The 23,210-nt window shown below is 45.1% G+C and overlaps 1 protein-coding gene across 1 annotated transcript; it reads right to left on the bottom strand.

The window, feature by feature from the left end:
* Positions 1–27: 27 nt before the first annotated feature.
* On the bottom strand, positions 28–4,491 carry henmt1 (HEN methyltransferase 1). Its single transcript, XM_062396041.1, has 9 exons — positions 4,362–4,491; positions 4,030–4,142; positions 3,015–3,149; positions 2,672–2,854; positions 2,391–2,577; positions 1,762–1,939; positions 1,531–1,660; positions 974–1,131; positions 28–313 (listed from the first exon to the last, which is right to left on the bottom strand). The coding sequence occupies exons 1-9, from the start codon at positions 4,443–4,445 to the stop codon at positions 201–203; spliced, it is 1,281 nt and encodes a 426-aa protein (XP_062252025.1). The 5' UTR covers positions 4,446–4,491; the 3' UTR covers positions 28–200.
* Between the last annotated feature and the right edge of the window lie 18,719 nt (positions 4,492–23,210).

Below are 23,210 nucleotides of genomic sequence, written 5' to 3'. Positions count from 1 at the left end.
CACAGTTTTATTGTGATTATTACATTTGGTTGGTTTAAGTTGCTTTTCACTCAATACATTTATTTTTAAAGGCCAAATTAAATATTCTTTCTTTAGCAACTGGAGCATACTCCAAACAAAAAGCCGCAGTCTCAATAAGCCTTGTTGAAACTGAACAAGATACCAACTTTGTCCTGGACACAAAAGCTGCGTCCTCCAGGTCAAACACTTGCCTCCCACTCATCCTCTTGCTCTGCAGCAGCAGCGTGGTGCCTGCTGGCCTGTTCGTACCCGCTGTCCTCCAGATCGTCCTGAGCCTCCTCTTCGTCAAGGTCTTAAAAACACAAATGAAAGAGCAGCGTCACAACCACAGAATCATTCAGGTGTCACAGAGCAAAGTCAGCTGATGATGCTTTGTTTTTCTAAGAGCTGTGTTAGTTGTGGAAAGTTTTATGAAACCACTTTGGACGTAATGTGCAGTTAAAATAGTGACATCTGCTGGACAAACCTTACTACTGCATTTTATATGGGTTGAAGTTGCCTTGTGGACTTTTCTGTAGAGCAAACAAAGTTCACATTCTGTCTCGTTCACTAAAACCCGACAGATATGGATTTTTAGGGACCGAGGAAACACGGATCCACGCTTCTGTTAATGAGGCTTGATATTTTACAGTCTTACCATAATTTTGGTTTAGTAAATTAAAAGAAAACACAAATACAGCCAAACATATAGAATTTGAATTACAAAAAGAAACATTTGATGTAAATGCAATATATCATAAAATATAAACAAATTACCATATTAGTCTATATCAGTAATTATGAAAAATGTCAATAAACTTCTGTTTAAAGCGATTATTGCTCCTGATTAAACAGTAGAACATTTTACCAATCTGCTGTAATAACACGTCTTAGTTAATACATTCATTCCCTTCTGTTAACGTTTTACACGTTCAGAAAGGATCAAACTAAATGGATCAAATGACCACAGTACCTTGTTCATGGCAAGTTACAAGCACAGCATCGCCATCCTGGCTCAGTTCCACATCGGGCTCGTCCATCAGCAGACGTCTGAGATTACCCAGACTTCCACTCAGGGTGCTGACTCTGGGACAGCAGGACCACAGCACATCCAGAGGGACAGACACACACCTGCCACAGGAGAGAAAAAACAATAGGGATGTGAATCTGTCACTGAGGCCAATGTGATGCACATTTTAATGCACAACGTCAACGATCCAATACATTAAAGAACTGTGTCCTTATTGTGATGCTGAGATTTGATGCTTTGATCCAACACAAAGCTCTGTAATCAAATATAGTGCAGGAGCTGGCGAGGTTGTTTTCACTGCTGTTTGTTTGTCTTGTTGCCGGATTACTAGATAACTACTTCACAGATTTCCTTTAAACTCTGTGGGGAGGTGGACCACGACCCGTGAAAGAACTGAAAACATTATGGTGTGAATTCTGTCCAGGTCCTGGTCATGATCTGTTTACCACAAACTTCTGAGTCAGCATGACAACCACCTAACCTTCTTTACAGAAACACACCTGCGTGATGTGCAGGAATCTTGTGGGCTTTGGAAATGTGTCCAACATACTCCTTCATCCTCTTCCTCCTGATCCTCTGACGCTCCTCTCTCACACTGCGATACGACATTCCTCATCTCCTCTCTGCAGGCTGTAGGTGTGAGGTTTGAAAAAGAGAGAGAACAAATATGTATTTTGTGGAGGCATCAAGTCGATCAAAAAGCACCTGTACTAAGCACACTGTATATTCACCTGTGTGCTTCTCTACTCCGTCCTCCGTCTCAATCGGTGCATATGAGGCGTTCCCCTCACAACTCTTCTTCTCCATCCATCTACTCTTCAGTTTTTCTGCCCCAAACAGAACCTCGCTCACCAGAACCCTCCGCAAGATGTTGTTGTCACAGAGGCTGGGATAGTTTATGCTGCACAGCTGACACAGAAACATATAAACCACAAATATCACATCTAGTGGATCAGGTAAAAACATCTCACCTAAGAGACTGAGATCATTGCGAGTTAATCTGCAGGCCTTGTTTACTATTATTACGATAGCGGGAAGTCTTGGTTTGGTTGAGGTATGGGTGTCCAGACCTTTGCTGTAGTTCACAGGGGTTACCAGTAGAGGTCAGTAAAGCTTTAAAAATTGGCGTTAATTGCTGTGAAAAAAACTCACGAATTGTGTTACAATTTGACCCGAGATGTTACAATTTACATGGAAATTGAGATAAACACAACTCTTGCATTCTCACAGCTCATCCACACATCTCTCTCTCACATCACAGGATCAGATGGTCAGGAGAATCGAATGTAATGTGAGAGAGAGAAAGGAGCCACGTCAACAGCTGAGCCAGCAGGAGGTCCAACACATTCAATATACTCACAAGTTTGTAGGAATAAACCTCCTCTGCATCCGCACCACCCAACGTGTTGCGGTCAACTCCTCGCTCGAGTCGGCGAAAGACCCCGATCTGAGAGCAGAAGCCGACACTCTCCTGGTATCCTGACGCTGGCTGTCCGACCCCAGTGAACTCCACCTCATAACCAAACTCCGAACACACCTTCAGGGCCCTGAGAATGATGATTGGTCATTATCATTGAGTAAGAGATTTAACAGCATGGATAGGTGTTCAGTTCATTACAAAAGTCAAAGAGCGTTCTGTACCAGGATTTAAACTCTGCTCTGCTCCACTCAAACTTGTGGTCACTGTGCCTGAAGCCTCTCAGTCCGGGGAGGAGGGGGTTGTACTCACAGTTCGGGGTGCTGATGATGGCGGCCGCCGGGGTCATGTAACCAAACACGACCTCAGAGAACCGCTTCACGTCAGCAAGCGTGAGGTGCTCAATGCTGGAGACATCCGGAGAGACAACACCAGAAAGGTGAAATCACCAGAGAGAAAGTGAGACACAGAGGAAAGTTTTTAAAATACGAAAATAGAAGAACAATGACCATTAATACTGATGGATGACAGAAGGTTAAATGTCGAAGCACCTGAACAGGAACCTACAGCTCTATACTGGTCACCAGATCAAATCCTCTGAGGCGAGCGTCTCTTTCTGTGACCGAGCCCTCGTACAGTTCCACACACAGCTGATCGTAACTCGGCTGCAGGTAGTCGGTGGATAGAGGAGCTAACTCGTGCCTGACAGAAGATACAAGCAGATCATCAGGCTGCGGCTACTTTTCAAAACTTTAAACCAAATTTCCATGACCCAACATTTTGTGAAATCTCGGTGTATACATGAAAAAGTGACAATTTAGTATTAAAGCTAACAATCAGAATTTCAAAGCATACAGTATACCTTAAATGACACAAATGAATGAGACAACAGTTTGAGGTCTTTGTCTGTTGTAACCCATGGCATGTACTTTTCCATTTGCAGCCAAGCACAGTTAAATCTACACTTCCCTGGCATGGTGCATTATCCCGCCTGCTTCCCTACCGAACTTTTCAATAAGTATGAGAGCGTATACCTGCCTATATTTTGAGCGCATTGCTTTTAAAGCATATGAATTATTTAAAACTCTGCATAAATGAAAGACACGAAAATATGAATATAACAAATTTCCATGACTTCTCCAAAACTTTGGGGATTTTTTTTTTTAAAGCAGTTTCCAGGCCTGGAAGTAAACATTTTGTAATTCCATGACTTTTCCAGGTTTTTTATGACAGTAGGAACCCTGTGTTTTACCTGTTGCGCCTCATTTAATTATATTTCATTACCTTTTTTTTTAGATTCATAATAAACAGAAACGTCACATTTTCTCATCTATTGACAACATGGATGTTTGTTTTCTTGTCCACACTTAAACAAGTCGACAACATCATTTATTTGAGCATAAAACTGTAGGTGTAAACACATAATTCAGCAAAACGGTTACTTGTAGTTATACACTGTTAAATCTTAGAGAAAGTAACCACCTCCATGAGATACTACACGTATTAACTCCACAAGTACACAACTCTTACTTCAGCCACGACACACAATGAATCACACGTTTTATCTACAAACGGGACTCACATCTTCTTCTTGACTTTGGTCCCGTCGATGTCCAAGCCGACCAGGAGGTGCACTTCCCGGTGAAACTTGAGTCTTTTCAGGAGGCTACACTCGCAGCAGCCCAGGTCGAGCACCTGGGGACCAGGACAAGATGAAACCAACCAGAGGAACCAACACACTTTACAGTTAAAACCAGGTTGAAGGAGCAACTGAACCAAATGCTGTCACCAAGTTAGCTAGCTCAGGTGATGACGTTAGCTAGCTGGGAGAGAAAGTTAGCTCTGACGTTAGCTTCGATGCTAACGTGTTTATACATTAAAAAGCGGTTGTTTGTTAAAAAATGTCTGAAAAACCTTCCGAGGTTTGTTTCTCTTCACGAAGTCGACGACGAACTGGTGCCTCTGCCGGTGAAGCGGCGGGTGGAACAGCGGCTCCATCTTCACTTCCAACTGACCCCGGAGCTGAGCACCGCAGGTCCTCCGGCCGGTGGAGGGCGCTGTTATCCACCGTCCACCCCCCCAGTGACGTCGCTTTTAGAAATGTCCCAGGTGTGTTTTCTGTCTCTAGCCTTGTGAACACGAAATCTCAAAATTGTCACCAGGGAACATCTGACCTTTTTCGTGTTATCGTTCACTTGGACTTGTGGATGAACTGATAAAAGTTTGATGGTCAGAGGTCAAAGGTAAAGGTCACTGCGACCTCGCAAAACTAATTTTGTTGCCTTGTGAACGCAATATCTCAGGAAAACCCAGATCTGCATTTGATATTTGTATTAAAATTATTAATATCAGCTTTATTCATATTTTTTATCACCGTTATTATTATCTTTATTATTATTTATACAATTACTGTTATTATGATTATTATTGTTTTTTTTATTGTTGTTATTATTATTAAGGATTTTTGTTGTCACCGTTATTATTATCCTTATTATTATTTATACAATTACTGTCATTAAGTTTATTATTGTGGTTGTTTCTGTTGTTATTATTATTATTATTATTGTTAAGGATAGCTCAGCTTAAATGCCAGTGAAGTAAATGGTTTGGTTTATTTGTATTTTATCCCAAATGTTTCAAATATATAGAATGGCCAAATGTCTCTCAGTGAAGGCTCAGTGAGGCCTATGTGGTTTTCAGTTTTTTTACTTATTCATTTTAATTTTGAATCAAAGTTTAGTACCAATACTTGAGTTTCTGATGAGCAAACACCAGTGACCAATACAGTACATTACTGAAGGGTTTGAGTATTGGTGCTTAATTGTAAAAATATTTTCCATAGAGCACAGATAGGTGAAAGTGTTGATAAGAAGTTCTTCTGAAAAAATCATAACTCAAACCTCCAGAAATAACCCAGATATTAGAGAGAAAACTACCCATTAAAGTGTCCTTGATATCAAGCCTCCTGCTTCATCTCAGAAACACTGAATATGTGTGTTATAAGTGATTTTATGCCGTTTTTAATCACACTGATGTTTGTTCATCTTTTGGACTATTCCTCATTTGTGTAACAATTCACTGAGATTTTCAGCAACAATGAAAATAGTCAGTATTTGTCGCCCTGGACAGATTAAACACAGTCACACACAAAGTTTAAAAAAAAATGAAAGAATTCACCACTGATGTTTTTACAGAGGGGTGTTTTAATGATACTGACATCTTGAAATAAAATATACTGCATGGTTTTAAAAACATTGCTGGATAAATTATCTGTTGCCACTACCTTCTGTTAGTTGCACAATCATCAAGAGAATCTAATAATAAAACCATTTTTGATAAATATATAATTTCTGCAATACGTTGTTAGACAGCTATGATACCGGCCACAATTATGAGAATGAATACAAGCTATTGCTAACAAAGATTCGTAAGCATTCAAATCTAAAAGGTACTCCTCAGGTTTGATCATAATTTATTTGAGACATGTAAGACGAAGCCCAGAGAGAAGAATTCTGTTATTCAGCTGTAATTACTTTATTTTTTACACTTCTCCCCTTAAAGTTCTCAGAGATTGATTGGTTACACATCTGTTATGGATGCTACAGAACAGACAAGACAAACATGCAGTGTCACCAGTGTTGTGGTGTTTCTGCTGAGTCCAGTGTATATGTAGATTGATCCGCGCCGTTTCATTTGGAGGCCCCGGTGGTTCTGCAGTGTCGGGCGGAGTAGGGGGTTTGGGTGGAATTTGTTTTGGCAGCAACCTGGAAGCAGTAGGTGTTGCGGGGCTTGAGATCAGTCTCTTGGTAAAAATCACCTTCCACGGTTCTCACATCCACTGACTTCTCACTCTGGTCCTGAATTTTGAGTTTGTAGTTGGTCGCATTCTTCACCGTCGTCCACTTCACATAAACAGAAAGTCCACTTACTGAAACCTTCAGCACCTTCGGAGATTCAAGATCTGAGAGGGAGAGAGAGAGATGGGCGATAAATGAATAGTCGTTGAATAGCAGACAAGAGCGAGTCAGGACACAACGTGTAGTTACCATTGTTGTGAGTTTCCCGCACATGTCTTCTTCTGCGAGATCCAACTGGACCTGAGGAAGATGAGAAACGCTCGTTATAAAAGGAGGAAGGAAGGAAGTGGAAGTTAAATAGAATATTGTTTAAATGTTGCAGTGGTGGGAGAACTGTAGCTGTTAATCAGTGATTTCCATCATTGAGGGCCGTTCAAATACTGATGCTTTGTATTGGTATCAATTTCATTTCCATCCCCATCTGAAAACAACACTATGCATCTTTTCGACCTTTCAATAGCAGCTTCAAAATGGGTTTGATGGTTCCCTGATTTGTAAAAGGGAGAATGTTTCCTTACCCGTCTGTTGTTGCTCTATGTAACTTTGGTGACTGGGTGTAATCTCCTGTAAGAACTGACTGAATGAAATGACAGGGATGTATTTGAGCTGCGTCTGACCTGTGATGACTCCGTTGGGGTTGCTCTCTCCCTTAGCGTTGCTCGCCGTCACTTCAGTGGCGCTGGAATTGAAGTCCGTCAGCGAGCAGGAGAGGGTCGCGGTGCTGCACAGCTCGACGCGCCCTCCTCCCGATGTGTTGTAGACAGTGTACATGGAGGCAAACAGTGACGCGTCCCAGGACAGAACAGCAGACTGGGCGTTGCCGTTGTATTTCACATTCTGTGGAGGACAGGGGACTGGGACGGAAACAGTAAGAATCCTGTTAACAAATGTATTATGAGTGAGTTTCTGTGTGAATAAGTGTTAAACTCAAAGTAGAATTAACAATATAGCAGAACAAGGTAAAGGCTGAATGATGACACCATTGCATTTGTCATTTTACGAACTGAATGTTACCGCCAAGGCAAACTTTGAACTTAAAAATAAATGAGTAAATACTGCTGCAGCTTCATATGAAATTGCATTTAACTGGTGAAACACTAGTTGACTTTCACTGTGAAGTAGTAAGAACATGTAAAGGTCACTATAAACACTATATAACTGCACAGTGAGCACAGTTACCTGTGACTCCAGCATAGGCAGCGGAAGGTGTGCTGGCCCCAGCTGAGTTTCTGGCGCGCACTGTCAGGTTATAAGCTGTGCTGCAAGGCATCGGGAACTCAAAGTATCTCCTGGGGAGCCAGTAAGAAGAGACCCCCATCAGAGCCTGTGGGTCGTCTTTGATTCGACCAGAGATCTCTGCCAGATACTCGACATCAGAGCAGTTGACGCTGTCCCAGGTCGTCCTTGCCCAGTGGTACTGGTCGATCTTCTGCATCCGGACATTCAGAGCGGTCGGAGGACACGGAACTGAGGAGGAAAGAGATGGTTACTCACAGAATGAGCCCAGTTACATCGTTTAGCTCTTGTTCTTCAGGTGTTGTGAACCAGGATGTTAAGTGTACCATTTGAAAGGACAGGGAAGAGACAAACAGAAGACTGAGACTGATTATTTCTGATTATTAAATAAACAGAAGTCTTATTGGTTTGTGCTAAAATACAGTTTCAAGAATTATTTTTGTGGAAATAAATAGGACTAGTCAAATAAACGTTCTGAAAATTGTTTCTATTTTTTAGCTTTAACATTTACCTGCTCCCTCCGTGAGAGGTGAACTGAAAGAGCTGTTGCAGAAGCCGTCAGACGCTTCAACTGAGAAGTTGTAAATTTCTCCACATTTCAGGCCGTCGAAGGTGCAGGAGAGAGCAGTGCTGTTGCAGTAGAGTGCGTCTCCATCCTGAGGTTGAGCACAGCCATAGTAATCCACAGCGCCCTCAGAGGCGTCCCAGGACAGGACAGCAGAGTTGGTCTCACAATCGATGACCACCGTGAGACCAGAGGGCTGACAGGGCACTGGGAGGAAAGACAGAGGAATCCGATTCAAACAGGGAACGAAACATCCAGAAAACCGTGAAAGAGATTGAGACGAGTAGAACATATTCATGTGCTGTTCTTTGGCCTGTACCTCGCCCTTCTACCACGTGTCAAAAAAACAGGTTCAGTAGTTATTATGTAATCCTTAACAAAAACATGAACTCATTGGCGAAGGTGAACATATCTCTACCTGATCTAAAGGAGGAGGTGCTGGGGAGGCTGGTGCAGTTGTCTCCACTGGCTGTGATGCTCAAGTTGTACAACTGACCGCAGTGCAGATCAGCCAGGGTGCAGTTGTTCCCCGAGGTGCTGCAGTTGACCACGTCTCCATCACTTCCTGAGGCTGTTAGCTGGTAGGATGTGGCCACGGGGGAGTGTCCCCACGTCACTGTCACCCCACTCTCCTCACATGACTGAACCACTGTCACGTTGTCTGGAGCACAGGGTGCTAGAGGGGACGGTGTTGAATGAGTTTCGATCAAAAGATTCATTCATGTGTATGAAGCGGAGGAAATGTGTGAGGTTGTTACCTGTTTGAATCTTCTTTGGAGGACTCCTGAGGCTGCTGCACCTGTTAGAGGAAGCTGATACTATGATGCTGTAGTGCATCCCACAGCGGACATCCTCCAGTTCACAAGAATCAGAGGAGCTGTTGCAGGAAATGAGGGATTGGTCGTGACCCTCAGCGGTCACCACGTACAGGGTTGAGTTCAGTGTGTTCTCCCAACCGACCAGGATGGTGTCGTTGTTGCATTCTGTCTCTACACTGATGGACGCCAGAGAACAAGGACCTAAAGGAGGGGCCACATGACAATTCAACATATTACACTAGAAAGTTATTTTTTACCAAACCTTTGCAAATCAGCAAGTAGATCAAACTATATTACTTGAAATCCAATAGTGCGACTGTCATCCAGTGAGCAAATGGAGGATTTGAAGTCTTTGACAACAGTTATTTTAATGTTCAAAGCTCAGCTAAAATCCTATATTATAGAAGATCAGCAACAAATACAAATTTAGAGATCACAAGAAGATTTTTTGGAACGAAAGGAAGAAAATAAAAAGTTTTACACGACAAAAGGTAATTCATATTTTAGTTGTTACCACTAACAATTATTCAAATACAACAGACAGAGCTATTTAGCATTTAAAGTCACAGTTTGAATACACACTGCTTAATTTTACGGGGTCACAAACCATGAGGGTCTGTACCAAGGTTTGTGCTCCCCATGTTTTTAGCAAATGGTTGATTAATGGAATCATGTGGTAAAATTGTAGAAATTGTAATCACCTGTCACTAGCTCAAAGGTGGCGCTGTGATTGCTGTGGCAGTGCTTGTTCTCGGCTTGGAGGTGGAGGGTGTAGCGCGTCCCACATTTCAGATCTGGCACCTCGCAGGGAGGGGAGGTGGTCCTGCAGGTGGAGTTGTGTCCGTTCATCTCTTCAGCGTAAACAAAATAGCTGAGGGCTCCGTCCGCGTCATCCCAAGTCACCCAGGCTGAGTTCGATATGCAGTCCAGATGGCTCTTAGGGTTGCCAGGCATACATGGAGCTGTGGAGGGTGATACGGCAAATCATGAGCATGTAGATTGAGAACTGTAACAATTACATATTTAACGACTATTTATATATATTACAACAAACACTTGCACAATTTTAATAGAATCTGGGGCAGAAGAGTGTGTTCAAGATGATATCATGACATATGAAGATGTATAATTTCTGCCCTGCGCACCGGCACATTCTGAAATGTGTTTGTGTGTATCTGTGTGTGTGTCTGTATGAGTTTGTGTTAATGATGAGTAACTTTTAGAGCTGATCACTCGTGGGTCGTACACTCTTACACACACATTGTTACTCTGACCACTGCCTGCTGAGAAGTGCACGTTTAAACTTGTATTAACTTGCACAGTAAAAGTGGCACTAGGTTTAGGCTGAATTCTGCCTGCCGGCCACAGATGGTAAATATTTGTGCGGATGTTTTACAGGACAGTGTATCTTCTAGTGCTGCTGGTGGGGAGTCTGATGCTCTCCGATGAAGCAAAGACACTAAACACTGAGTTAGAGATCTTTTCTATTGAGTAAAATGTTTTTGTATCTTATTGAACCTGATGTAGACAATATACAGTATATTTTGTACAGAGCTTAAATACAATGCACACACTGGGTATATTGGGTACATCTGACTGTGTGAAGTTTACCTGAGGAAGTGTTGACCACAGCGCTTGGCTGGCTCTCACAGTCGTCTCTTACAGACAGCACGGTGACGCTGTAGTGTTGTCCACACGGTAGATTGTTCATGGTGCAGGTAGTGCTGCTGGAGTTACAGTAGAGTCTCGCCCCAGTGTTGCTCACTGCCGCCACATGGAAGTACTGGGCATCGGGGTTGGGAGACCAAGACACGGTCATGGCTCCTTCAGCACATTGTTCATTAACGGTCACGTTCTGTGGTGCACACGGTGCTGAGGGGGAGACAGAGAAAGAACAGACAGACATTTTAAACAGGAAACTAGAGGAAAGCACTTATAAATAACCAATAATAAGGTTCAGTACCTGTCCGCACGTAAGACCTGTTGCTCTCCACGCTTGAACAAGACTCGTCCCGGGCGAACACGCTCACGTTGTAGGTTTGTCCACACTGCAGGTCGTCCAGATCACAGTGAGTCATGGTGTTGTTACACTTAGTCTGGTGACTTCCGTCTGCGGTGATGGCCACTGCCAGATAGGACAGTGCTCCACTGGCTCGCTCCCATGTCACCGCAGCAGAGTTTGAATGGCACAGCAGAGAGGCCTTGACATTAGTGGGTGTGCAAGGCACTAATGGAGAGAAAGGGTTAGAGGCCAAGTTGTTGAGTTAGACATTATATCTCAAATGGGAGTCAATGAAATTGATATACATAGAATTACTCCTGCTGAGGTTTAACCAACAATATCAGATAAATGAAAAAATCCTCAAACAACAGCACTCCTATCAAACTGAAAAACGTTATGCTTTATATCTACCTGACTGCAGGTTGAGGTGAGCCACACTGTTGTCACACTCTCCGTCCTGAGCCGTCAGTGTCAGGTTGTAGAGCTGACCACAATGCAGGCCGGGCAGCTCACAACTGGTCTCCGTGCTGTTGCACTCAGTCCTGTGACCGTCGGGCCCGAAGGCTTGCACCCTGTAGGAGGACACGCCCTCTTCTTCCTCCCACGACACCACGCCTGTGTCATTACTGCAGACCGTCTTCGCTGTTACTCCCTGTGGTACGCACGGCACTGCAGATAGACAGAAAGTTAGGATTATATAAAGGTATCAATAAAGTTCAAATATAACCTGCAGCAGCTGTTTATTACAGATAAATTGACGATAAATAATATTGATTGATTTTACATGTGTTTATCTCCACATCAGAGCTTGTGGCACTGGAGCAGGTCTCATCCGAAGCACTGACACTGATGGAGTAGTTGAGGCCACACAGGAGGTCGCTGAACAGACACGTTGTCACGCTGCTGTTGCACGTTGATTCATAGCCACCGCTGCCCTGGGCCACTGTGGTGTATGATGACGCTCCTTTGCTCGGCTCCCAAGAGACGGCCACGCCACCGGACTCACAAGCCACGGCGGCTTCCACCTGCTGTGGTACACAGGGCACTGAACAGACACAGAGAGAAGTGTGAGTCTTACATTGTTTCTCAGGGTCGATAGTGGTTCAATATAGAGAAAACGGCTATTTTGCTCAAATTAAATTCAGGCATATAAACGGTGAGTAGTACGTAAAATCACAAAGATCCTGAGCCAACAAGTCGATTATTATATTGGTCAAGGCTGCAATTAAAGAAAACATGGCTTTAAATCTGTTACACAGCTTTCTATCATGCGTATCATGAGAACCCAAACAGTTTACTTGTGCCCACCTGCTTTCATCTGTGTGATGCCACTCGACACGTTGCAAACGCTGTTATCAGCAAACACAGTGATGTTGTAGGTGTAGCCACACAACAGGTCTGGGAGGATGCAGGACTGTGTGGGCGTCTCGCAGCCGGATTCGTGACCTTGCAGGGAGAAGGCTTGGACGATGTAGGAATCGGCCCCCATGCTGGGCTGCCAGTCAACCTGGGCGGTGTCGGAGGAGCAGTTCAGTACAGCCACAACTCCTTCAGGAGGACAAGGCACTGGCACAGAGAAGGAAAATTCATGATTGGTTATTTGTGATTTATTGTCAGCGGGTAGTTGTGGGCTTACAGAATATTTAGACTTCAGAGAAAGGTTGTTGCTTCATTCATGCTACAGACCTACAAATACCCAGATCTTTTAAAATGAGCAGCAGGTCAGTTTCAGCCAATGACTTTTTAATAAAAATGGATGTTATGACAGTTTAGGTGAAGCCAAAGCGTCTCTATTCGCACCTGGTGGCTGACGGCAGTATAGGGTATGGATGGGACATGGACAGAGTACACTTTAAATTCGTTTTTGTAATGTCATCTAAAAGAACTCTGATGCAAAAACATAGTATGGCAGCACCATATCCAGGTTCTGTAATCTGTAAATGATATAGTATCAATATCATCAGTGTTAATGATCCATGCCTGAAAACTCTAATCAATTAATAAAATATTGCTGTATTTGTAGACCTCACCTGATTCCACCTGCAGCCTGGAGCTTGGGGGGCTGCTGCAGTTCTCATTGGAGGCAACAACAATCACAGTATAGGTCTGACCGCACTGCAGGTTCTGCAGCTCACAGTTGGTGAAGTTGGTGTTGCAGGTGGAATTGTGGCCCCTGGAGGACCGGGCTGTTGCGGTGTACTCCACGGCACCCTGAGCGAAGGCCCAGTCCAGGAGGGCCGAGTTGGTAAAGCAGTCCAGAACCACTGAGCCAATGCTGGGTGTGCAGGGAGCTGAGTGAGGGAGGTGAGAAATGGAGGGTGTGTGAATCAGACTTGGACAAGGCAGTGACATATGAGACAAATAAATAATTATGATTCCACCTGTTTTACCTGATTTGAGCTCTGTAACTGGACTGGGCAAACTCGAGCAGATATGATCTTGCGCCGATATCTGGACCAAGTAGGTCTGTCCACACGTCAGGTTGGTCAGGGTGCACGTCAGACCTGCCGTCTCGCAGGTGGACAAGTGTCCCTGTTTGCTGTGAGCCGCCACAACGTAAAACAGAGCCCCCTGGCTGGCACTCCACGACACCACAGCTTCATTTTTGGAGCAGTCCATCGCCACATGCACGTCAGCAGGAATGCAAGGCACTGGAGAGAGGAGAGAGATCATTTTATCCTCTTGTGACTATCAGTTCCTTTAGTAGGAGCCGAGGACATTGACTTGACGTTTGGGATTATAAAGTTTAAATGACTGCCAGTTTATTGGTTTGGCAACAGACAAGGAGCGGTGAAATCAAAACATCCACAACTAGAAAGAAAAGAATGAAGGAGAAGGATCATGCAGTATGGAGAATAAAATAGTCATCTTCTGTAACTAGTTACATAACAACCCATCTTCACTGTCTGTAACGCACCTGACTGCAGGATGTCGGCCTCACTGGGGTCAGAGTGGCAATCCTGGTTGGAGGCGACGACGGTGACTGTGTAGTTCTGACCACAGACGAGGTTGGGCATGCCGCAATGCGTGTTGTCGGACCAGCAGGCAATTGACTGGTCATCTTCCGGCCTTACCGTGGCGGTGTAGAACTCTGCCCCAGCTGAACCGACCCACGACACCACAGCGATGTTAGAGACACAGTTCATTAAGCTGGAGATGCCGGTGGGGGGGCAGGGCTCTGAGGTAGAGAGGGAGAAGAGACTGGGTGAAAACAGCACTTATCCTTCGAGAAGCTGGAGCCAAGCAAGGCCAGTTGATTAGGTTGAGTGGTGCGGTCCAGCTTGGACGCGTTGCAGTTGAGTTTTTCAGGGTATGAAATAAGAATCTACCTGACTTGAGCACTGAGGGCAGACTGGGTTGGCTCCTGCACTCAGAGTCTACCGCCTCTACAGACAGGAAGTACTCCTGGCCGCACAGGAACTCGGAGAAGAAAGTCCAGGTGTCGTTGGTGCTGAGCTGCACTTTGTGGCCATTGGCGTTCTTTGCAGTCACGATGTAGAACTCGGCACTTTCACTGGCATTCCAGGTGAGAGATCCCACCTGAGAAACAGATTAGATTCTAATTTAGATACGTGACATACACTCAAACAATGTAGCTTTGGCAACGAGGGGTCTCTCAATGAAAACAATAACAAAAGGCTCAGTTTGATGATGCCTTAAAGCTTTGATTAAAATATAAGTATTTACCCTCATCGAGCAGTTCAGAGACGATTCCAAGTTCTGGGGTATACATGGTGCTACGTACACAAAGACAAAGTTTAGTTTAGCGGCAAATACAATTGTTCTCATTATTGATACATCATCAATACATCATTTGATTTATAAAATGTCAGGAAATAGTATTAAATAGGATTTCTTGACTTGTACGATTCAAAATCCTGTTTACCCATCCGGATTGAAGTGCTGTTGCTTGGCAGGCTGCTGCACATGAAGTCGTTGGCGATGACATGAACAGTGTACGTCTCCCCACAGTGCAAGTCGTCCCAGGTGCAGCTGCTGGTGTTTGTGACACACATGTGTGTATGGTCGTCCTCTGCTGTCGCGATGGCCAAGTAGGACTCTGCTCCGTCGCTCGGGGCCCAGTTGACCGAGCCCAGACTGTCCTCACAGCGGGCGAGGCTCTGCACGTGCTGAGGGACGCAGGGGCCTGAGGAGAAAGCGACCTGTTGAGTCATCGCGAACCCACCGACTGATCCACACAGACACAAAAAGGTGAACGAGACGTGTACCTGTCTTGAAGTCTTCAGGCAGACTCGCGGCGCTGTCACATCGATCATCCTGGGCTTTCACGGTGAAGGTAAACAGTTGTCCGCAGGGCAGCTCAGCCTCTATCATTGTCTCATTGGTTTGGAAGGACGTGTGGTATCCCAGGTCTCCCGACGCCGTCACCACGTACATCAATGCTCCTTCAGCTACCGACCAATCCAACACCAGCGTGTCGTTGTAGCACGACCCATCGACCGTCAGGCCTGTTGGCTGGCAGGGTTCTGGTGGAGGAGAAGTGGTTTTACACTGTTTCAGTCTTCAGTTAGGGCTCAGATTATAGTTTTGTATTATTTCCAAATAAGGTATGGATATTAGGAGTCACTTTTCAAGAAAAAACTAGTTAAACATTAAAGGAATTCTGGAGAAATCAAATAAATTAGGACTAAGACAAGAAAATAAAGAAGTTACAGCAACAAAAGGGAACTGTGGTTAGTTGTTAGGGTAGCTAATGGACATTTGAATTAATAGATTAGAAAGATGCAAAATCTATTCAGCAAACCAACAACTAAACCAAACACATAATCAATCAATTCCCTCTCTGGTTAAATCCCAGTCCTCTTACCTGTGTGGATCTCTGGAGAGCTACTGGTTTCACTGTAACACATGTTGCCATATGCAGTTACAGAGAAGTTGTAGGTCTGCCCGCACTGCAAGTCTGAGAACTGGCAGGTGGAGTTGGTGGTGTTGCACTGCAGAGTTCCCATGCTGCAGGAGGCAGTCGCCATGTAGAGCTCCACATCTTCACTCTCCTCCCAGAACAATTTGGCCGTACTGGTCCCACACTGCAGGTCCACTCCCACATGTGAAGGTTTACAGGGACCTGGACAAGACATTTGAGATAGGTTCCTGATTAAGAAATAAAAGCATTCAGTACTGAAGAGAAATGTATTAATACAGAATAAATTCAGGATCAGTGGTTACATTCACTTCCTCCTGAACGATGTCGCTCCACTCACGTGTGCTGAAGGTGGCGTTAGTGGGTCTCTCAGTTTGACAGTGGTCGCTGATGGTTGTCAGGCTGACATTATACGTCTGACCACACTGCAGCTGAGTGAGCTCACACATGTCCTCAGTGGTCTCACATGAAGCCCGGTAGCCGTCAGCTGCCACTGCAGTCACTGCGTAGGAGATGGCTCCATTGCCCGGGCTCCATGAGATTTCTGCTGAGCTGTTCTCATAGTTCACGTTAGCCACCACATCCTTAGCTGCACAGGGAGCTACAGGAAGAAGAAAGACAGAGATATACAGGACATGGATCCAGCTTCATTGTTTACATTTTAAAGCTGCACTGATCTATGCTCCAAATGGAAGTCCGCGTTATCTCTCAGAGAAAGAAGCCTGCTCTAATGTTTACTATATGTTTACTAGAATTCACTTTCATCAAATTGCATATCCATGATATAAATGCTGCAACATGTCAGCAGCATGTATTTTCAGACTCTCAAATATTTTTTACTGAAAGTACATAATGAAAAGATAAACTATGAGGAAAAACAACATGTACAAATCTGTGTTAAAGAGAATTAATCATTTTATTAAACAGGAGCCACGACTGAAGGTACGATACCTGCAACCAGCAGCACAGTGGCGGACACACTGCTGCTGAGCGTCTGTCCCTCGGCGATGACATTGGTGTAGTAGATGACTCCACAGTGGAGATCTTCTATGTTGCAGAAGGTCTCATTAGTGTAGCAGGAGAGGGAGTCGCCATTGCGCCCAGCCAGATGGGCCGAGTAGCCCACCGCACCAAAACTGGTCTCCCACGACACAGTCCCTATGCCGCTCCGACAGTCAACACTGGTCCCCACGTTGTTGGGCGGACACGGCTCTGGAGGCGGAGAAAGAGGCAGGACAGGTTTCATGATGCAGATTGGATGATGATTATTATCCACGATGCATAGTTACAACTTGAATGACAGCCCTGTGGTTTTATGCCTCTGCCAACAGGTGAAGTTTCAGTCGTCATATATTTATCTCCACACTCAGGCGGTCAACATGAAAACACATGAAAGGTAAACAAGTCCAAGTGACAACTAGTCAAATGTCATTGTCGAGTCATAATGGGGCAGTGTGGCCTAGGGGTTAGAGTGGCCGTTCTCCAACAAGATGGTTGCCGGTTCAATCCCCACCCTTCCACATTTGCATGCCGAAGTGTCCTTGGAAAGATACTGAACCCCTAAATGGCCCCTCATAAATGTTGAGTGTACTAATTGTAAGTCGCTTTGGACAAAAGCATCAGCCATTGTTGAGTCATAATGAGTCTCTCAAATCTGAACCCTCATCTTCCCGATCACAACAATATCCCTACAAACCAAGTCAAATGAAGTCCTGAGATTGTTATTGTTACAAAGTCAGATATACAACATGTTTTCTCACCTGTTGCAATCTCAACCTCTTCTGTCGAAGTGGCCACACCCTGACACACGTGGTTGTTTGCCGTGACACTGACGTTGTACAGCTGGCCACAGTTTAAGTTGTTAAAGGCACAGTTGGTGTCAATCGTGCTGCAGGAGACTATGAGGCCCTCCGTTGTTACGCCCACAACTGTGTAGTTATAAGCCCCCAGAGACTTGTCCCACAGCACCTGGCCGATGGTCAGGCTGTACTGAGTGCTGATGTGTTCAGGGATGCACGGCCCTGGAAGAGGAGATGAAGGAAAGATGAAGGAAAGACCGTTACGTGTGAAAAACAGAAAAATAAACCACCACGAGTCGGAAGTATGGTTTTAGTCTAACCAGTGACCAGCGGTCCCGGCATGTGAGCGATGCTGCTGCAGGTCTGTCCCACAGCTTCCACAGACACGTTGTAGCTCTGACCACAGCTCAGCCCGTCCAGATCACAGGTGGTGGTGTTGGTGTCACAGGTGACATTGTGACCTGACGTGCAGACGGCCTTCACCACGTAGGACTGAGCTCCATCACTCGGGGACCACGTCACAGGGGCCGTCTCCATATAGCAGTCAATCACTGCCTGGATATTTCTTGGTTCACAGGGAACTGAATGAAAGACAGATGAGACAAGACGACAGTCATGACTTTAATCTGCTTCAAGTGAAATCTTTACATAAAAAAAAAACAATGACAATCCTGTGAAGAAAGTTACAAGATTGTGGATCCAGAGAGAAAGAAACTCAGGTTCTCCTTGCTGCTCATTTCCTGATACTTTATTATGACTTCTTTCCTTTTAAATTATGATATAATTGTCATTAGATTATGACTTTCTTCTTAAATACGTTAAGAGTTCCCCAAAAGGAAATTCCTTCCAAGCGGCCCAAGGTACAGGTTTAACATGACTAACAGTAGAAGTACAAACAAAGTACACAGCAAAGTAATACCAATGTTTCACAATTTACACATATATACAAATATTTACCGTAAATATTGAGCATTAGTCTTAAAAACAAGCATCTTCACAATTATACGGAGAAGCTGCTAAAAATAAAAGCTGATTTCTATTGAATTACGGTAGTTTTTTTAATCAAAATGCACTTCAACTAGTCCACTTAGGTTTTCAAAATGGTTCATCATCATCTATTTCATTTATTTAACATGTAAAGTTAGATTTAAAAAAGAAAATATCAACTTATCCCTCCTGATGGTTCCCTCTTCATCCTCTAGGAATCAGTTTGTACCTTTATCATCTGTACACATCTGTCCCCCTCCTCTTTCCTACCTGCAGCTGTGTCAACCACAGGAGTGGGGGGGCTGTTGCAGTATCCATCAGAGGAGACCACGAAGACGTCGTAGATCTGCCCGCAGCCGAGTCCGGTCACGTTGCAGTGGCCCTCGGTCGTGGCCTGGCAGGTTGTGGCATGACCGCTCCTGTCCTGCACCTTGGCGATGTACGAGTCGGCTCCCGGACTCTCAGACCAGGACACGACCAGAGAATTGGCTTCACAGTCCACCACGGAGGACATGTTAGCAGGGGTGCATGGCGCTGGTGAGGAGATGTGGAAGGTTTAGATTAAAACTGTAATTTCATTTTGGAGATATATACCTGTTTTAGATTTTAAGAATAACTGAAATATGGCTTTTTACTATTTTGCTGCGAGTTGAATGCAAAAATGACACCACTCACAACAAAATGATTATTATTATTATTATTAACACAAGCTTTATGTTTACCATTAAAATGGTATAAGAGTGGTATCCAACCTCTCATCTAACTCTTGGCCAGAAGCCGAGATCCCCTTAAAACATTTTTGTGCATTGTGTGCTTTAAAACACACAATGTCATGAAATGATTTCCTGGAAAGGTTCACTACAAAATCAACAATAATTACGAATTACAAATAACAGTTCAATAGAATTCAAGAACACAGAATTCAGCACGTACCCGTCCTGATCTTCACACTCTCGCTGGGTTTGCTCCTGCAGTCGTAGTCTTCTGCGGTCACAGTAGCGTTGTAGAGTCGTCCACAGAGCAGGCCTGTCAGTTCACACTGGTCCATGAAGGTCTCACACTGGTCCTTGTGACCCCCAGCGCTAACCGCTGTCACTTGGTACACCTGCCCCCCTTTGCTGTAGTCCCACGACACCGAGGCCACATTGTCGCTGCAGCTCAGACTGGCTTGGAGGTTCTGAGGAACACATGGTGCTGGAGGAGAAAGGTCAAAACAGATGTTACTCTTCATTCACATTTCTTCTCACAGTCTCCTGCACAGCCCTGTGTGTGTCGGTATGTTCCACACCTGTCCTGGTGATGTACGCCTCACTCTGGGAGCTGTTGCAGATTCGTCCTTCAGCTCTGACGTGCAGGAAGTAAAATACTCCGCACGGCAGATCGGTGATGTCACAGCTGGTGTCCGGTGTGGTGCAGCAGGTGGTGTGTCCGTTCATCTCCTCCAGGGTGGCCGAGTACGCCACTGCACCGGGGACGGCTGACCAGGAGATGCTGATTGTGGCGTTGTCGCAGCCCAAAGAATCATTCACGTTCTGAGGAGTGCAGGGAGCTGGGGAAGGAGGAAGAAATATGGTTCCTCATGTTTTTATGAATAAACAAATCATAGGTGAACAGAGCTTTCAATAAAGAGCAGGTACGGTATTTTGCACAATTCCACATAATGGTCTATTTCCTTTGGCAGTGCCTTGTGTCTGTTATTTTAACACAAACCTTTTAAAGCTTTATTAAAAATAATTAATCAATTTATGTTTGACGACCCCCCGAAAAAAACAAATATGAAGTTAAAAGGACTAACACACAAAATGTGGTTGGAAAGTGACAACAGCATCACTGAAGGCCCAATGCGTGTGTTATGATGATTCAAGATGACTTCCTGTTTTCTTGTCCTAACATTTAGGAATAATAATTCTCATATTAAGTTCAGTTTATGCTTTTATGATGTTTTTCATTTACCAGTCTCTGTTATGACAGCGTTGCTGGGTGCACTGGAGCACTGCTGGTCGTGGGCCCTCAGCGTGACGGTGAGGTTCTTGCTGCAGTTCAGCTGAGGCACCGCACACAACCCCTCCGATATGACCTCACACTCAAACATCTCCACGTCACCCAGGGAGTCTGCCACCGTGGCCACGTAACCTTCGGCGCCGCCGGACTCCTGGTACAACAGCCAGGTCGTGTTGGTCAGGCAGTCGAGCTCCACCTCCGATAATGTGGGTACACAGGGAGCTGGGAGCCCACAGAGACGGATGAGAACAAGTATATTTGCACAAATAGATAAATCAAGTATAAGAATAAGAAAAATCGATAGAAAAATTAAAGAAATGTATTGAAAACCATGAAGTAATCCATGAAGCAGAAAAGCATGCTTTCACTGTACACTAGTATAAAATGATGTTCTTCAAAGGCATTTAGATAAAGAGAATAAAAGAACCACAATATAAAATCAAAGGGTAAACGTTCATATGACTGATCCTTGCCTGTTGTGATCTCTTTAGTGGGGCTGTCTCTGCCCACACATCCATTCCTGGACGGTGTGATGGTGACGTTGTACTTTGTCCCGCACTCCAGTGTGCTGAGGTCACAGCCGCTGCTTGTGCCGGTGCAGTTGTGCGTTTGATTTGTCTTGTCGACCGCTGACACCGTGTACTCGACTCCCGCAACGCTGTTGTTCCAGGTTACAGACACAACGCCGGTGCCACAGTGGACAGAGGGGAGGAACGACGACAGAGGGCACGGAGCTGAGTGGAAAAAGAAGAAGTTGAGGTGAGGATAGAAGATGAGGAACAGCAGAGAGTAACCCAAACCAGCCAAACCAAATAGAACCTACCTGAGAGGACCTGGACCACGGGGCTCTGGGAGCTGTTGCAGGCTTCATCTTCAGCCACCACTGAAACATTATAGGTCAGATCACACTGCACGTTGGGCACCACGCAGGAATGCTCATCCGTTGTGCAGGTGTTGACGTGGCCTTCGCTGCTCACCACGGTGGCACGGGACTGTAGAAGGTGACCTGTGGACTGCCAGGTGACGTTGAGGACACCCGCCCGACAGTCGAGGCTGCTCTGTGTGTTCTGTGGCACGCACGGAGCTGAGGGGAGAGTGAGCAAAGAGGGTGGTCAGAGATATCAGACCGTCACTGTGTGGTCACAGGTTCGATCCCACAGTGAGCTCTTGAGGAGGACATGGGACTGAATTATTAAATCAGCAGTTGGCAGGAAAATGACAAGTTCCATTCAAGTGATAATTATATTCTCCATAGAGGCAACATGGCTATTAAGTGAATAACTGTTACTTACAGTTGCTTTGATAAACATGACCAGGTGCATTATATGATGCAAGTCGAAGGCCTGCAATAAATGCTTCCTTAAAAAAGTTTGAATGGATTTAAATACCGACCTGTACGAATCACTTCAATGTTACTTTTGGCTCCAAAACAGTTTGCATCCACACCAACAGCATAGACCTGGTACTGCTGTCCACAGAGCAGACTGGGTATCTGGCAGCTGGTGCTGCTGGTGTTGCAGGACCACTGGTGGCCCTGTGCATCCTCCGCCACAGCCATGTAGGAGAAGGAGCCCTGGGAGGCCTTCCACGACACCACGATGTTGTTTGATTGGCAGGAAGAGTTGACCGTGAGGTTGGTGGGGGGGCAGGGAGCTGAGGGAACAATAGACAAATGGTCAATCGGTTTAAAGTACTAGATAATACTTAATAGTTAAAATAATAAGCTGAAATTGACAGATAAAGATTTGAGACCATTCACTTTTTGCCGATACTGCGGTTTAAATGAAACGGCTAAAAGTATAGTGAATAAAGAGTTTGATTAGGACAAAGTAAGATTCTAGTGAACTCCTTCACAACTCACCTGTTTTGACTCTCTGCCAGTCCAGGCCCGGACTGGGGCAGGTCTGTCCCCGTCCGCTGACGCTCACCTTGTAGCCCTCCCCACAGCGCAGAGACGTGATGTTGCAGGAGTTACCGCTGGTGGAGCAGGTCTGCTCATGAACGATGTTGAAGGCAGTGGCTGAGGCGTTGTAGTACAGGATGCCGCTGCCGGGCGTCCAGGACACCGTGGCTGTGTTGGTGTTGCAGTCCAGTGTTGCCTCCAGACCAGTGTGGGGACAAGGACCTGGACCGATGGGAAGAGGTTAATACATAGAGAGAGGGTCATGTGTAAAGCAGATATACACTAAAATGTCTCAAATCTATTTAAAGTGTGTTCTGATTCTCAATTTCAGTTGATTCGGTTCATTCCTGCTTCTGGCTTTTGGATCCTTTTAAAATGGTGCCACTAGTTTAAACTGGCTTTCTTTTTGATACAAATCTTTGTGTAGCTTGTTATTAGTTCTTTAGGAGGTTGTGTTTTTATTACCTGTAGTGGCGATGATGGTCTCGCTGACCAAACCGACGCAGGAGTCGTGGCGAGCCACCACAGTGATGTTGTAGTCCTGGCCACATGCCAGGCCGGGGAAGTTACAGTTGGTGTCCGTGCCGGTGCACTGGGCATCGTGGCCGAGGCTGCCCCGAGCGTAAACCGTGTAAGACGTGGCGCCGCGTGCAGAGTCCCACATGACCACGGTGATGCCGGTCATACAGTCCACTTGTGCTGAGAGTCGGGTG

Source organism: Platichthys flesus, chromosome 9, assembly GCF_949316205.1.
Source record: "Platichthys flesus chromosome 9, fPlaFle2.1, whole genome shotgun sequence".
NCBI lineage: Eukaryota > Metazoa > Chordata > Actinopteri > Pleuronectiformes > Pleuronectidae > Platichthys > Platichthys flesus.
Note: the sequence above shows the minus strand (reverse complement) of the source record. Positions and strands in the feature narration are given on the sequence as shown.

Excerpts from the sequence above, each read along its gene's own strand:
- henmt1 (XM_062396041.1), bottom strand. The coding sequence starts at position 4,445 with ATGGAGCCGCTGTTCCACCCGCCGCTTCACCGGCAGAGGCACCAGTTC. Across the intron at positions 2,578-2,671 it reads AGAGCAGAGTTTAAATCCTG|GGCCCTGAAGGTGTGTTCGG; the intron begins GTACAGAACGCT and ends CATCATTCTCAG. Across the intron at positions 1,661-1,761 it reads CGGAGTAGAGAAGCACACAG|CCTGCAGAGAGGAGATGAGG; the intron begins GTGAATATACAG and ends TCACACCTACAG.